At 40.4% G+C, this 16,505-nt stretch overlaps 1 protein-coding gene across 1 annotated transcript in view; it reads left to right on the top strand.

Moving 5' to 3' along the window:
- Window positions 1-16,505, top strand: part of LOC311224521 (nck-associated protein 5-like) — a 470,803-nt gene that overhangs the window by 438,301 nt on the left and 15,997 nt on the right. The window contains exon 13 of the mRNA XM_084309543.1: window positions 3,764-3,859. Coding sequence (XP_084165669.1) covers window positions 3,764-3,859 — 96 coding nt within the window. The remainder of the gene's footprint in view (window positions 1-3,763; window positions 3,860-16,505) is intronic.

A 16,505-nucleotide genomic window follows, 5' to 3' on the forward strand; every position in this document is an offset into this window, starting at 1 on the left:
TTTAATTAACAAGCATCTGTACCAACGTTTATTAATATGATGATGTATTTATTTTCACAAAACCCCAAAACCATCTTGCGAACCCCTAGGAGGTACAGAGGTTGAGAATGTATGCCGTCACTGCAATTCAAGGGAGATGAATGGCATTGGGCACCACAAAAAGAAATGCATCTCTTTCCAGAAATCATGACATGGTTACTACAAATAATAATAATTCATAATGAAACTCTTCACAACCAGGTGAGGTCTGTGGATTATCTGATTCGTAACCCGTGTCATGATTTCATCAACCCTAATTACAGGGCTTTTTGTCAGACTCAATCGCCCAGTTGTGCATGACAATCCTCCCTTCGAAGCAGGGCAGAGAAAGAGAAGGTCTGAAGAGGAGGAGGGTGGGGGGCGAAAATTAAGCGAACTGAGGAAGTGGCGCGGTCACAGTTGCGCAAATGTTTTTTTCATCTCTCATTCACCACCATTCAAAACCACGATGGAATCATTGCACGCTGTTCGCCTCCCGTTGCTTGATAGTTGATACTCCTAAGTTCAATCAATGTGCATAGCAGCTGAGGGGGTATGGCTGAGGAGCAGTGCATGTGATTGATTGAACCCCCAAGTAGCGTTGTATCCAGCCAGTAGGCCTACTGCCCACTATTGCACCCAGCATTTGAAGGAATGTGGCCTGGCCAGAAACCAGCATGACTGGCGTCAGGACATTTGCAACTCATTTTCTACTCTCATTCACCACCATTCTAAACAACATAAAACTGCAGTGCACTGTTTAACTTCAGTTGCGAAGGAATGCTGCATCGCTTGCTTGCTCAAAGTTCAAATTAGTTCAATTTTGACCTTCAAAATTGCACAACACATCTATCCTCAACCAATGCAGGAACAGCTGAGAGGATTTGGGCAGATGAGTGGTGAATGTGATTGATTTGCACACTAAGCAGCATCATATCCAGCACAGATCACTGTCACACCAGCATACGAGGAAACTCTGCGTGACCAAAATGTCAGGTTGTATTCTCGGACTGAGGCTTGAGTGGATAAGCTGGGATTCACTTTTGAGTTTCAGCCGTGCAAGATTTCAGTGTAGATAGGAGACGAGACGCAGGCGAGGAGAAAACCCAACACAGGGTATTTAAGGAGGTAAGGGAGGCAGGCAGAGTACAGGTGTAACAGACGGAGTGGCATGCTAACTAGCACCTAACAAACAAAAACAAAGGAAAGGACTGCACTAGGGTAACGGCTAGCAGTGATGCCACAGATTACTTGTAAAAATAATCTGATTACTGATTACTACTTTAAAAAGTAATCTAGTTACTTTACTGATTACTTGATTATCAAAGTAACGTAGTTACTTTGAAAGTAACTAGGTTATGAAGTCGTCGTCGTCCCCCCTGCTGCTGCCACAAGAATGACAACATTTTTTTTTTTTAATAATGCTTTATTGAATGTGCATAATGTCATAAATCATGATTGGCTGCTCAGACAGGTCATCTTGAGACGTCATCAGCCATCAGGCCATACTCCGGTCTAGCTGACTGTACCCCTGGCTCTCTTATCATCAGCATAACTAAATAGTAACTAACAGCCACTTGGAAAAGTAACTGTAATCAGATTACTGGCTTGTAAAAAGTAACAAGTTAGATGACTATTTACTGAAAAAAGTAATCAGAATAGTTACTGGCATCACTGACGGCTAGATACAACAGGAATAAACACTAACGATCAGGCACTGACTGACTGGGGGAACAGACATAAGTACACAGGGGGGGGTGATGACTGATGAGAGACAGCTGGTAGGACAAAGGACTGCACGTGGGATAACACTGGGGACACCTGCTGGATCTGGAGAAGGAATACAAGGAGAGGAAGAGAAAGGAGAGGAGCGGGGACAGGACGCTGGAAGTCACAACCGTGACAAGAAGAGCTTATTAGCTCCAGCTGCATCTGAATGCAAATTGAATGACTTCCAACCAGGGAGATCACGCTGACCTAGCCGTGCATTCAGTGTGTAGGATGCTTTTAATCATGTGAAACTCTCCTCCCGAAAGGATGTTTTACAAACTCCAATTCTTGTTCATTATGAGACCATTATGAGTCCATTTCAAAGACACAAGGAGAAAACACATTTCATGAATATAAAGCACAATACAGATAGGTCCATTGTCTCTCCACATCACAGAGCATGATTGAAGTAGGCCTGCTGGTATCGGTGCCTAATGTCTGTGCCTCTACTCTAGTGACACTAGGGAGCCAGAGAAATGGAATTCAATAACACTATGTAAATATACTATGTAATATAGAAAACAGCAACGACCACAGTGTGTTAACAACGCAGCTGAAGATCCACATTCAGGAAGCTTTTAATGCGAGAGGAACAGACATGCCCAGATTAGTATGCTAATGAAAGCCCCTGCTCAATCTCTGCCAAAGAGAAACACTCATTTATACTGTCAAGTGGGAGATGTCTATTCGATTAGAGGGTTTTTAAGAAATAAATAACAGCTGTCGTTATTTATGAGTCTCGTGTCACAGCAAAGCCTCAACAGTGGTCAATCATCAACGATGTAACATTGTATGTTAGGCTGTTGAGTCTTTTAGGACTGCAATGTCAGCCCGGGAAAGTAACTTCACAGAATATTGAGGTTTAGTTAAATCAATTAAATGTGTGGTAGTTGATTAACTTTGATATGGAAATGGCTTGTCTATACTCACACATTCTTGGGAAGGATGGGGCAACACCACCATTCACCTTCCAAAAGGAGAAATCCAACATTTGAAAATTGCTAATATTGCTGACTTCAGAAGATTAATGAAGTTCATTGCTATCTTAACTACCTTGCTAGGTAGGTAGTTGTTGTTTGGTCAACGACACCCTTCATAATGACTTCATGATGAAAAAATAAAGCATTATATTTATGGATATATATTTCAGCAGTTGATCATCAATGTGCATGAAAACCACTCATTAAATTTAATTAAATTTAATTAAATAGAAAATCATTCAAATGTGAAAATGTTCTGAGGGTAGCAGGTTGTTTAGAAAGAATAACGAACAGATCCGATCTAAAGGAAAGATGCTGGACACAATCATAATTCAGACCAAAATCAAACAAAAATGTATTCCACACAATACAAATCCGCTCCCATGGTAAATGTATGTATTACCATCACCGGCATTGTGATACCATGTGACATATTTCTCACTTCTGCCGGTTAGAGAGGTGATCCAGTGACTGGGTGATCGCAGGCTTCAACCCCCACCACAGTCAGCGTTCATCCCTGTGAGAGTAGCCTCCTGATAGTGAACTCTTTGCCTGCTCCAGAGGCATGGCAAACGGTTGACCCTGCACTCTCTGATACGTCCGGCAAAACACATACTCATAATTCATATTGGGAGAAAATTATGTGAAATTATGGAAGAAAGAAAGTATTAGTCTTTAAATGTATTAATACTCTTAATAGAAGATCACTCCATAGGCTTTGCAAATGCTGCGCTCTGGCTACTCTGGCGATAACTTTTTTAAATGTTATTTTTTTTTTACTGAGGCTGCCACTTTGAATATTCTGAGGAATTCTAAATGTTCTAAATGTAAAATGTTATCTTTGAAGACATCAACCCTTAGTCCCTTGCGTGTGTCTCTATTCCGCACTCTGTCCCTCTGTATCCTCCACTTGACGTGAGACGAAGATGGATGCTGTTGAGGGGACCTCAGAAGTTACCCGTGTGTCACTCTCTCTCTTGTATTCCCTCCCCCAGGTGGAACGGAACCAAAGAAGTTGACCTATATTAAATCAAAGACGAGATCTGCTTCGAGCCAACAGAAAGAACAGACGAGACTTCAGCTTGCCAACTGTGAGAACCATTTCCTTATAGAGCCTGCATGGACCATAAAGAATGTGTGATCTTTTGTTTTACAATTCGGTTTATTATAAAAAAAATTATCAAGGTGGATATGTTTTAGTTGAATAACCTTTCACTGATTTGTCATTTAGCGGATAGACATTTTACAGGAGGTATTACTGTTTTTTTTTTAGTATTTTTTATTATTAGAACCTAACATAATAGACCTATCTCAAACCCTGCCCTCTTTTCTTGATCCTCCAATCACAACGGTCTCTTGCCTCGGACAAGCTTTGTTTGTCCGAGGCAAGGGACAGTTGTGATTGGAGGATCAAGAAAAGAGGGCAGGGTTTGAGATAGGTCCATTGTGCCTTTGCAGAATCATGCCTTTGCGGATGATAAAGTATCCGTCAGTTCCAAAAGTTCACCCTCTCCAAATGTTCCTGTTTGTCAAAACAGACTCAAATCTGGTAGACACTGACACAGCGATCCTGTCCAGCTAATTAATACTCCTCATTGAAAATGTATTAAAAACAGACAGACACAACAACTCAATGTAGCCGTAGGCTTAGGCTCAATAGCCCTCGCAGGACTCCAAGACAAAGGAACATTTTTATTATTTAATTTTTATCTATGATCACCAGCTTGGAAACATTTTATATTAAATTAAGAATAATCTCTTACACTTGTGGCATGATATCGATTTCCTTTAGTCTGGAAGGCCTTTTTGACTGGCCACACTCGACCACAAAGCCTCTGTCTATCATTCTTCAATTCCTGCTCCAAAGTGGAATGATAATACTGTGAGTGATTTGGGGGTATCTTGGATATTGCTGTTAAACTGCCTCGGTCAGGGTTTTAAATGCATTGATTAAGACTATCACAGTAGCAGGCTCCAGGTTTTTATTACAGTATTTGTCAAGGTTGACCACTAGCTTTCCCACTGCACTGGGTGTCCCGTAAAGTCTTAGAAATTGACAGAAAAATTCAATGATGGTATATGCAATAGCTAGGGTTGGGAAGTAGAGCAGGTCAGGCACGTGCACACATAGAGCCCAAGGGGTGCTTGAGCACCTGCCCTTTTGAGCCTCATAAAAAAAGTGCCCTTTCTGAAAAAAAAATAAATAAAAAAAAAATCGTTATGCATATAGACTGCCCTTCCAACTGAAAAATGTCAGGATGGAATCAAAATATTAGGTAAAGAGTTTGCACGGCCTCCTCAGTGTGCCTCTCCGCGGACCTATATATTTTATGCATAGCGTGGGTGGTGATGATGATGATGATAGAAACCGCTGTGGCGCATACAGTTGAATGCTGGTATTACACTCACTGAGGGACACGAAGAAGTCAAGTCCGATAGGATTTGGGAATCTCAAATACAAATCGGGATTGGAATAAAAAATGCATTTATATTAAACAATACAGAATATACAGCACTTCTTGGGGTCTGTAGGGTAAGCACTTATTCCCTCCCCCCTGAACATTTATGGAGATGTATGGGCCTTTTAAGTCAGTGATAAAAGTGTCTTTCAAGGATAAGTGAGCCCCTGCACTGATTATTATAGTTCAATATTCAATATTTGATCACCAAAACCCCCCAAAAAGCATAAAAAGGGGGCCCCCCCACTTGAAAAGGGCCCTTAAAAAACTGGCTTGTTTTAACGCGCGCTCGGTTAAAACACACACAGGTATAGTGCCCTTTTCAGCCTTTGAGCACCTGCCCCTCTAAAGTCCTGTGCACGTCCCTGAGTGGGCGTGTATCTGTTAGTGGCTTGATGTGATGGAAATTAGTCAGAAGGATTACGACAAACATCTGTATCTCCAGTATGCACCCTCCCAAGTGATGATGTTTGCAGGGCGTGGATGAGATGTATTATAGGACACGAGTGTCAGCTTCCTCATGGTTGCATTGATCCATTGGTGGACTGTTTCCAACATGGTGGACTTGATCACCTGCAGTGATGTAGACATCATTGTCATCTGGGAACTGTCCATCTGTTAACAACTTATTTGACAGGAATGAGAAAATGTCTTGTTACACCTGGCGCAACTAACTGCTCGTCAACAGAAATATCTCTACTTGACGTGTATTGTGTCTAGCACAATAAAAGCTTTCCCATAGAGCTCTGAGAGCTCTGCATTTCGCTTGATCGGTGCTGTCAGAAGTCTGTCATTTGATTCAAGCACTGTCCCGTAGACTCGAGTTGATGGACAGATACGGCAGCAGCCGCAGACTCACACACCTTATTGTCTAATGTAACCAGGGCCCCGTTCCCCGTACCTGGATAACTGAGTTAGCCGGATAACTTTCGGTGAAGTCTGACTTAAGCCGGACTTTCCGGCTCCCCGTACCTGGATTATCCAAATCACCATGACAACAGATCCAAAAGTTTGAGCCTGGTCGAAAGCAGGGTTTAAGTTCAAGTTAGCCGGATCAACCATCGCCACGCCCCCGCAAAGAAGTGACAGCCCGTTTCCTGAAATTATTCCCACAGTCTACGATCTGCATTATACCATTCTGAATTACGTTTTTGTGCTCCATTCTTCCAGAGGGGGCTTTGGAAATGTAAAATAGACCCAAAATGCTGATACTAAATTCACTTTGTCCTAAATAATGCACGTTATATATACCGTGGCGCTCGCTCGGTGCGATGTACACATTATGTGGTTATTTTAATTGTAACTGGGATTAAGATGTCTGATGAGATGCGCTGTTTGACGGATTTGAGAAATTGAATGAGCCGTTGACGTCACATTAATGAATGAGGATAAAGAAATAAAACTTCATTCAAAATAAAGAATATTCTAAACACGGGTCTCTCGTTCATTAATGTATAAACAATGAATTTATCCCATCTGGCACAGTGGCGCAGCGGTAGTGCTCAATCCTGCCAACCCAGCGACCGGTGTTCGAAACCCCGTGTTTCCAATATACATTTTTGGAATATAATATTAATGATTATACGCCAAAGTAGCCTGGTTTTAAGTTAAAATATTATAAATCTACATGCATTGAGGATGTCATTCTTTATATAGCTCTCAACGTGCACCAAATTGAATTATTCCTATATTGCAAAAAGAAGGAAAAGACTAGGGTTTCGAACCCCGGTCGTCTGCGTGAAAGTCAAAAGAACAACCCGTTAGACCACAGTGGAGATAAGTAAAAGATCGACCACACATCAATCAATGGGTAAGAGAGCCGTATCGTAATTCTGTATAACAGTTTAACTAATTATTTTCGCTAGCAAGATCTCATTTGATTATTCAATCCAGCAGGCAAGTTTAAAGAAATATAATCTGATTGATTGAGGTAATGAGGGACTTAAAATTAGCCTATAGATAACGCATTTAACTTGTCGGCGAGGCGATTGAGCCGTACTGCAATATGTTACTAAAGTTTTAAATCAATTAATCAATCAATGCCGCTAGAGAATCAGGATCTCTGCTCTCGACACTTGCTGCCTTCTCGGCTGAGGCGGGCACGCGCACTTATCCTGGGTCTCAAGTCTGGCTTGAGTTAACGAGACTGAATCCACCTTCGAGGAACAGGAAAATCCCGGCTTCAAACATCGGGTTAACTGAATCTGGATAATGACATCTTGATCGACTTAGTTGAACCAGGTACGGGGAACGGGGCGCAGGTCTTTACTGCCCTCCTCAAAGGGATTCCCATTGCTCAGCAACACCTCCATCAGGTCTTTGGCATGGCGTTGACATTGGTGCCGAGATGCAGATCCTTTCTTGTGATGAGGACGTTCTTCACAATCATCGTTTGTTCTTCACAATCAACTGTTGTTTACAGTTCTCATATCTAACTCGTTCTCCACATATTTATTGTCTCATTGTGTGAAATATCATATAAGATATGCTCCAATCATGTTTATTTTATTTGTATTCAATTACTCATTCATGAAAACCTAGGTACAGGCACCAACATCACCATTCTAGGTTCAATAGAATAAAAGGTATGAAGCGTAAATCGAAATAAATACAGAAATTGCAGCCATCTTTGATTTTTGCCATACCAGAATATTCAAAACATCAATATTTGAACTCCAGTTGATTCCTCACGCAGTATTAACTTAAAATAGCAATAAAAAATTATATTACACAGAAATGGTGTGAACATTAAGACGTTTTTAAAGAATTCATGATTTCGATTGTGGCCATTTTGGATACATTTTTATTAAATTCAACTGGTTCCTTGACACTCAAGCCAAAATTGTTCTATAGATCCTTATCTTCAAATTAGAAGTGAAAACGAAACATTCGCATATACATTTTAAATGACTGAGTGTCCAGGCACCCCACTATCAGAAAAGTGTGTGGTTTTCTGGTCAGCAGGAGATGTGCATCTCTGGCAGCTTATGGTCAGTGGCATTGTTCGTCAAATAGTGTTGAACTTGAGTGTTACACCCTGAGTGCATAGTATAATAGACATATTAGCATGGTAGGTAGTAGTATACGGATTGTAACATAGTACATAGTAGTAAGGTACTAGTAAAAGACAGTTATTTATATATATATATTATATTGTAGAAATCATCGGAATAGAGAAACGCACAATTTCTATCAGTTGACAACACAAAGCCGTGTGTCATTTATTTTGCAGTAGCACAAGTGACAGCTGTCAGAACTATGCCGGGCTAGCATATGGATAAAAGTTCCCATATTATGTGCATTACACAAACTAAAAACAGATATTACATTACATTACACAAATTAAAAACAGATATTACATTACATTACACAAACTAAAAACAGATATTACATTACATTACACAAACTAAAAACCGATATTGTCTGAATTACTAGAAGAAAGAAATGCACCACCTTTGGCTGATAGTAATTTATTAATTTCCTAGGATTTCTTTTGGTCTAATAAATGTTTAAGGTTCTTAGATGGATCCCCTGCTGCCTCCTCCCTCCTCCTCTTCCTCCTCCTCTTCCTCCTTTTCCTCCTCCTCCTCCTCTTCCTCATCTTCCTCCTCTTCCTCCTCTCCTCCTCCTCCTCCTCCTCCATGGGGAGCAGCGTACTGGCTCATGTAAAATGGCAGGCCATGCATTATGCAGCAGCTTAGGCCACAGCGCCGGATCTTCATGTCCTCGGCTACAGTCCACCTGTCGCTGCTCTGGTCGTAGCGCTCTACGTTGGAGATGGGGTTGAAGAAGCCCTTGTTGCCTCCGACCACGAAGAGGAGGTCGTCCAGCACCGCAATGCCAAAGTGGCTGCGGGGGTGAGCATGGCAGGCAGGGCGCTCCAGGTGTCAGTCAAGGGGTTGTAGGCCTCCGCGCTACGCAGGTAGTTTTCATGGTCCCACCCTCCCACCTGAGGACAGGACACATGAGAGGAATGTTTTAGTATGTGGTTATGGCAGGCAGACACTGTATTAATCCATTTAGGGAAATTAGGGCATCACAGAGGCATTGAAAGTCAAATGATACATATCTACAAATATCTAGTATAAAGCATTTGTCTCCGTGTGCACCTACCGCATAGACTCTTCCTCCGTACGCAGCGACTCCCACTCCGTAACGCCTGCTACTCATGGGGGCGATCAGAGTCCACTGGTTGGTGTCTGGGCTGTAGCACTCAGCTGTGAGCTGTAGCCAGCCACCACAGATGTAAACCTGTAATAAGAAAGAATATTCTAATTTAGTTTATATATTCCATTTGATTTCATTCTACTTTAATTGTCTGTTAATGTTGATGCACCAAAGGACCCAGACACATATTTTGTATGTGCAAGCTTACTTGGCAATAAAGACATTTATGATTTCTGATCTAACGTTCCTTGTGTTCATCTAGCACCCTGTGTCCCTCAGTTCCACCCACCTTGCCCTGGAGGGCTGCTGCCCCTGCCATGTTCCTGAGCTCCAGCATGGGTGAGATCACTGTCCACTGGTCGGTTTCAGGCTCGTAGCGCTCTGCGGTGTTCAGTAGCACGTGTCCGTCTCTCCCTCCCATGGCATAGATACAGCCGTCCAACGCGACTACGCTGAGGCTACTGCGGCGTGAGTGCATGGGAGCCGCCTGCAGCCAGCTGCGAGTGACAGGGTTGAACCTGCGCACACTGCTGAGATACTCTACGCCGTCCCAGCCACCGACGCAGTAGACCAGACCGTGGAGATAAGCGGTGCCGTGGCAGGCCCGGGGATTCTCCCCCTCAACGCTCACGTCCATCCATGCACCGGCTTGGATATCGTAAGCCTTCATGGTCAGGATGCTGCCACCCAGGCCTCCAATGGCCAATAGGACCTCCTGGGGCAGGCGTGGACGCATCAGGGGGTTTGGGAGCCTGTCGGAGCCAGGGGGGTTCAGGACGCTGAGGATGAGGGCCCTGCAGTCGTGGCTGTCCCTCACCACAGGGTTGTTCTGGACGTTGTTCCTGAAGTAGTCAGGCCTCATCAAGCCCATGCGAACCTGGGAAGAGACATCGGGTACAACTTAGACATCGGTTGTAGACGGTTTCTGTTGCTAGGGAACAGTTTGGACCCAAATGTTTGAGAACCACCGTACTAGGGAACCTAGTGTTGTTTTAATGTAATGCACAGTAATACAATTAGTTACCTTGGGCAACAGCAAAGGGATGTGTGTTTTACGCTCCTCACGGGAGTGGTCGATCCAACGGAGGACGGCCTCAAACACCGTCTCCTCGCTCTTCACGTTCAGATCATCCCTCTCGATGATGTCCACCAGTTGCTGCAGGGACAGCTCCACAAACTCCTGTGAGACGTGCAACATCTCCTCAAAGTGGCACACGATGAAGAGATGGGCCTTGCGCCTCAGGTCAGGGCAGCAGTAGATGTCCACCAACCTCCAGATGCTGACACAGTTTTCCAGAGACAGCTGGCCTTCTAGGAAGTCAGAGCACGCTCCTACTATGCCAGTGACGAGAAGCTGGTCTGCAGCCACCAGAAGCTCTACCACGTTCTCTGCTGTCACCAGCACAAAGCGTGTGTAGGAGTACTCTATGATGAGCTGCATCATACCCGGGGACACCCCAGGGATTGTGTAGACTGCTTTCTCTGAGTCGCTCCAGCGAGTGAAGAGGGCTCTGTGGGACGCAGAGTATAGAGATATCTGATGAGTAAACAGTAACCAACATTCTGTCCTGTGTAGTAATATATGTTCACTGTAGAAGTATAGGGTCTTAGCACAGTAGAAGTATAGTATCTTTTTACAGTAGAAGTGCAGTATAGTATATGTTTACAGTAGAAGTACAGTATAGTATCTGTTTACAGTAGAAGTACAGTATAGTATATTTTTACAGTAGAAGTACAGTATGGTATCTGTTTACAGTAGAAGTACAGTATAGTATCTTTTTACAGTATATTATCTGTTTACAGTAGAAGTACAGTATAGTATATGTTTACAGTATAGTATCTTTTTACAGTAGATGTACAGTATAGTATCTGTTTAAAGTATAAGTACAATATAGTATCTGTTTACAGTAAAAGTACAGTATGGTATCTGTTTACTAACCAAGCTAACCTGAACCAAGCTAACCTGAACCAAGCTAAGCTGAACCAAACTAACCTGAACCAAGCTAACCTGAACTAAGCTAAACTTACCTGAAATAGTCACTGCAGTCACACAGGAGGGCCTTGTGGGCATTCAACTCAGTGCTGTTGACTTTAATAACCACATCACAGAACCTTCCCTCCAGACACAGCTCATTAAGGATTGTACAGGACATTGTTTCCTTTTCCATGTGGTGATTTTAAAATGGTATCTACAGAATATATTCAACCTTACAGACAAGTAGCCGAGAACAAGACTTCTGAGATCTGAGATATAATATACTGTACACAAATGTTGTAGAATGTACTATGACATCATATTGTGACATCACAAATGTTCTAGAATCTACTATTATGACATCATACTGTGACATCACAAATGTTCTAGAATGTCTATTATGACATCATACTGTGACATCACAAATGTTCTAGAATGTCCTATTATGACATCATACTGTGCCATCACAAATGTTCTAGAATGTACTATTATGACATCATACTGACATCACAAATGTTCAAAAATGTGCTATTATGACATCATACTGTGACATCACAAATGTTCTAGAATGTTTGATTATGACATCATACTGTGACATCACAAATGTTCTAGAATGGTCTATTATGACATCATACTGTGACATCACAAATGTTCCAATGTTTGATTATGACATCATACTGTGACATCCAGTGATGGGTAAAACGGCGTTATAAATAACGGCGTAACTAACGGCGTTAGTTTTTTCAGTAACGAGTAATCTAGCGGATTACTCTTCCATTCTTAATAACGCCATTACTGTTACTGCCAAAAAATGCGGCGCGTGACTATAATTGAAGCTGTTTTTTTCATCAGACAGATCTCTGCGTAGCCCCTTTCGTGACTTTCGGTTTGCAAGCCTGGGGCTTTTGTGACCGCAGTCACTGGCTTTCGCCTCGGGATCATCCAGGAAAACAACAACCAAGCGTGATCGCAGGGCTCGGGGTGTGTAAAAAATATATCAGATCTGAATTTCAAAGATACCCAGCGTACAATATGGGTTTAACACAGCTTCACGATGGGGTCTGGAAGCTCGGAGTTGCTAATAAACAGTTTAAAACATTGTTACTCGACGAGTGGTATTTACAGACCGAACGTCCATCTCCGCCGTTGGTGTCACAGCGCATGCGCACCAGGCAGCTAATGCCGCGTTCACGTTACATGGGAAGAAGCGGAAGAACCAGCTTCCGACTGGGAAAAACCATTCACGTCAGCCTCCTAGTGGTAATTCCTACTAGGACATATGGGATTTTTTTATAGACCCCGATATCTCCCACTTCGCGTCACGAATTGCGGAAGTATGGATGTGGGCGTTTCATCCATAGATATATATAGAGTCAAAGCGTGAAGGCTTTCTAGTTGTAGCAACGAGATGTCCTCTGGTTCTTCCGCTTCTTCCCACGTAACGTGAACGCGGCATTAGCTGCCTGGTGCGCATGCGCTGTGACACCAACGGCGGAGATGGACGTTCGGTCTGTAAATACCACTTGTCGAGTAACAATGTTTTAGACTGTTTATTTGCAACTCCGAGCTTCCAGACCCCATCGTGAAGCTGTGTTAAACCCATATTGTACGCTGGGTATCTTTGAAATTCAGATCTGATATATTTTTGACACACCCCGAGCCCTGCGATCACGCTTGGTTGTTGTTTTCCTGGATGATCCCGATGCGAAAGCCAGTGACTGCGGTCACAAAAGCCCCAGGCTTGCAAACCGAAAGTCACGAAAGGGGCTAATCTCTGCGCTGAGAAGCAATACTTTTTTCCCTTGGTTAGTGGGCAGTGCGCGATTGGCTGAGGTTGAGTAAAATGTATAATACAAAGTATAATAAAATATTTAAGTAAAATTGATCAAAATAAAGAAAAACAAGACAATGAAATAAAGATAATAATTCATTTAAAAGCTATTTTAAAAAGGTATGTTTTGAGCAGTGCCAACCGAGTCTGCTGTCCTAACAGACTTGGGGTCTGTAGGGTAAGCACTTATTCCCTCCGCCCTGAACATTTATGGAGATGTATGGGCCTTTTAAGTCAGTGATAAAAGTGTCTTTCAAGGATAAGTGAGCTCCTGCACTGATTATTATAGTTCAATATTCAATATTTGATCACCAAAACCCCCCAAAAAGCATAAAAAGGCCCCTCCCCGCCCAAAAAGGGCCCCCAAAAATAGCACAGGCCCAGTGCCCTTATCAGCCTTTGAGCACCTGCCCCTCTAAAGTCCTGTGCACGTCCCTGGAGCAGGTGACTCTACTATCCTCTATAAATGGTAATTAGACTCATAGGTGTCTGTGACCAACCTTAATCCTATTGTTCATTTGTGAGGAGGACGTAAAACCTACCAATGTGTTGTTTATCTCGAGAGTGATCGAGTGACCTACAGACCATAATATTATTTCCTCAACTGTCGTAGAAGCCCAACTTGAGGAAAGTTGAGGAAATAGTGTCTGCAGTTCACTAGAGATCTGCTCTACGCCGGGAGACCCTTCAAAATATTGAATTTTTTCATTCATTCATTTTATTTTGTTTCGTACATGGGGGTACAGTTCATCTTTGCACAATATCACCAACATCTTCTTTTTTTTTTGATACACCCATGGCCGAAAAGGAGCAGGATGAAGAAAACTTTCCTGCCCCCTTCCAAACTTCATATTTATTTTAACATAATGGTCAGCTCAAGTGCACCTTACAGCTTCATACCATATAATAATTAATAATAATAATAATAATAATAATAATAATAATAATAATAATAATAATAATAATAATAATAATAATAATAATAATAATAATAATAATAATAATAATAATAATAATAATAATAATAATAATAATAATAATAATAATAATAATAATAATAATAATAATAATAATAATAATAATAATAAGCATTACCATAATTATGATAACAATAATAATAATAATAATAATAATAATAATAATAATAATAATAATAATAACTAGACAATTCCGCGCGGGGGAAATTGTGAAAGTGTGGGTGACGTCTGTGCACCGCCGGCCAACGGGGGAGAGGGTCTCTCGCGAGTCTCTATGACAAACGGTTCAAAGGATACAAAAAGGGGGCGCGGCCTAAGGATCGGGGGAGTGGTCAACATAGACCAATCAAAGAGGATATCCCTACTGAGTGCAATGACACAACCCGCAACACTATTACACAATATTACACTATTACACACTATTACACACTATTACACACTATTACACTATTACACACTATTACACTATTACACTATTACACTATTACACACTATAACACTATTACACTATTACACTATTACACACTATTACACTATTACACTATTACACACTATTACACTATTACACACTATTACACTATTACACACTATTACACGATTACACACTATTACACTATTACACTATTACACACTATTACACTATTACACTATTACACACTATTACACTATTACACTATTACACACTATTACACTATTACACTATTACACACTATTACACAATTACACTATTACACACTATTACACTATTACACGATTACACTATTACACACTATTACACTATTACACTATTACACACTATTACACTATTACACTATTACACACTATTACACTATTACACACTATTACACTATTACACTATTACACACTATTACACTATTACACACTATTACACACTATTACACTATTACACTATTACACACTATTACACTATTACACACTATTACACACTATTACACTATTACACTATTACACACTATTACACTATTACACACTATTACACTATTACACTATTACACACTATTACACTATTACACTATTACACACTATTACACTATTACACACTATTACACTATTACACTATTACACACTATTACACTATTACACTATTACACACTATTACACTATTACACTATTACACACTATTACACTATTACACACTATTACACTATTACACACTATTACACTATTACACTATTACACACTATTACACTATTACACACTATTACACTATTACACTATTACACACTATTACACTATTACACACTATTACACACTATTACACTATTACACTATTACACACTATTACACTATTACACTATTACACACTATTACACTATTACACTATTACACACTATTACACTATTACACACTATTACACTATTACACTATTACACTATTACACACTATTACACTATTACACTATTACACACTATTACACTATTACACTATTACACACTATTACACTATTACACACTATTACACTATTACACACTATTACACTATTACACTATTACACTATTACACTATTACACACTATTACACTATTACACTATTACACACTATTACACACTATTACACTATTACACTATTACACACTATTACACTATTACACTATTACACACTATTACACTATTACACACTATTACACACTATTACACTATTACACTATTACACACTATTACACTATTACACACTATTACACTATTACACACTATTACACTATTACACTATTACACACTATTACACTATTACACTATTACACACTATTACACTATTACACACTATTACACTATTACACTATTACACACTATTACACTATTACACTATTACACTATTACACACTATTACACTATTACACTATTACACACTATTACACACTATTACACTATTACACTATTACACACTATTACACTATTACACACTATTACACTATTACACTATTACACACTATTACACTATTACACACTATTACACTATTACACTATTACACACTATTACACTATTACACTATTACACACTATTACACACTATTACACTATTACACTATTACACACTATTACACTATTACACACTATTACACTATTACACTATTACACACTATTACACACTATTACACTATTACACTATTACACACTATTACACTATTACACACTATTACACTATTACACTATTACACACTATTACACTATTACACACTATTACACTATTACACACTATTACACTATTATGCTATTACACACTATTACACTATTACACTATTACACACTATTACACTATTACACTATTACACACTATTACACTATTACACACTATTACACTATTACACAC

This window comes from Notolepis coatsorum, assembly GCF_963971535.1.
Source record: "Notolepis coatsorum genome assembly, chromosome: 3".
Lineage (NCBI taxonomy): Eukaryota > Metazoa > Chordata > Actinopteri > Aulopiformes > Paralepididae > Notolepis > Notolepis coatsorum.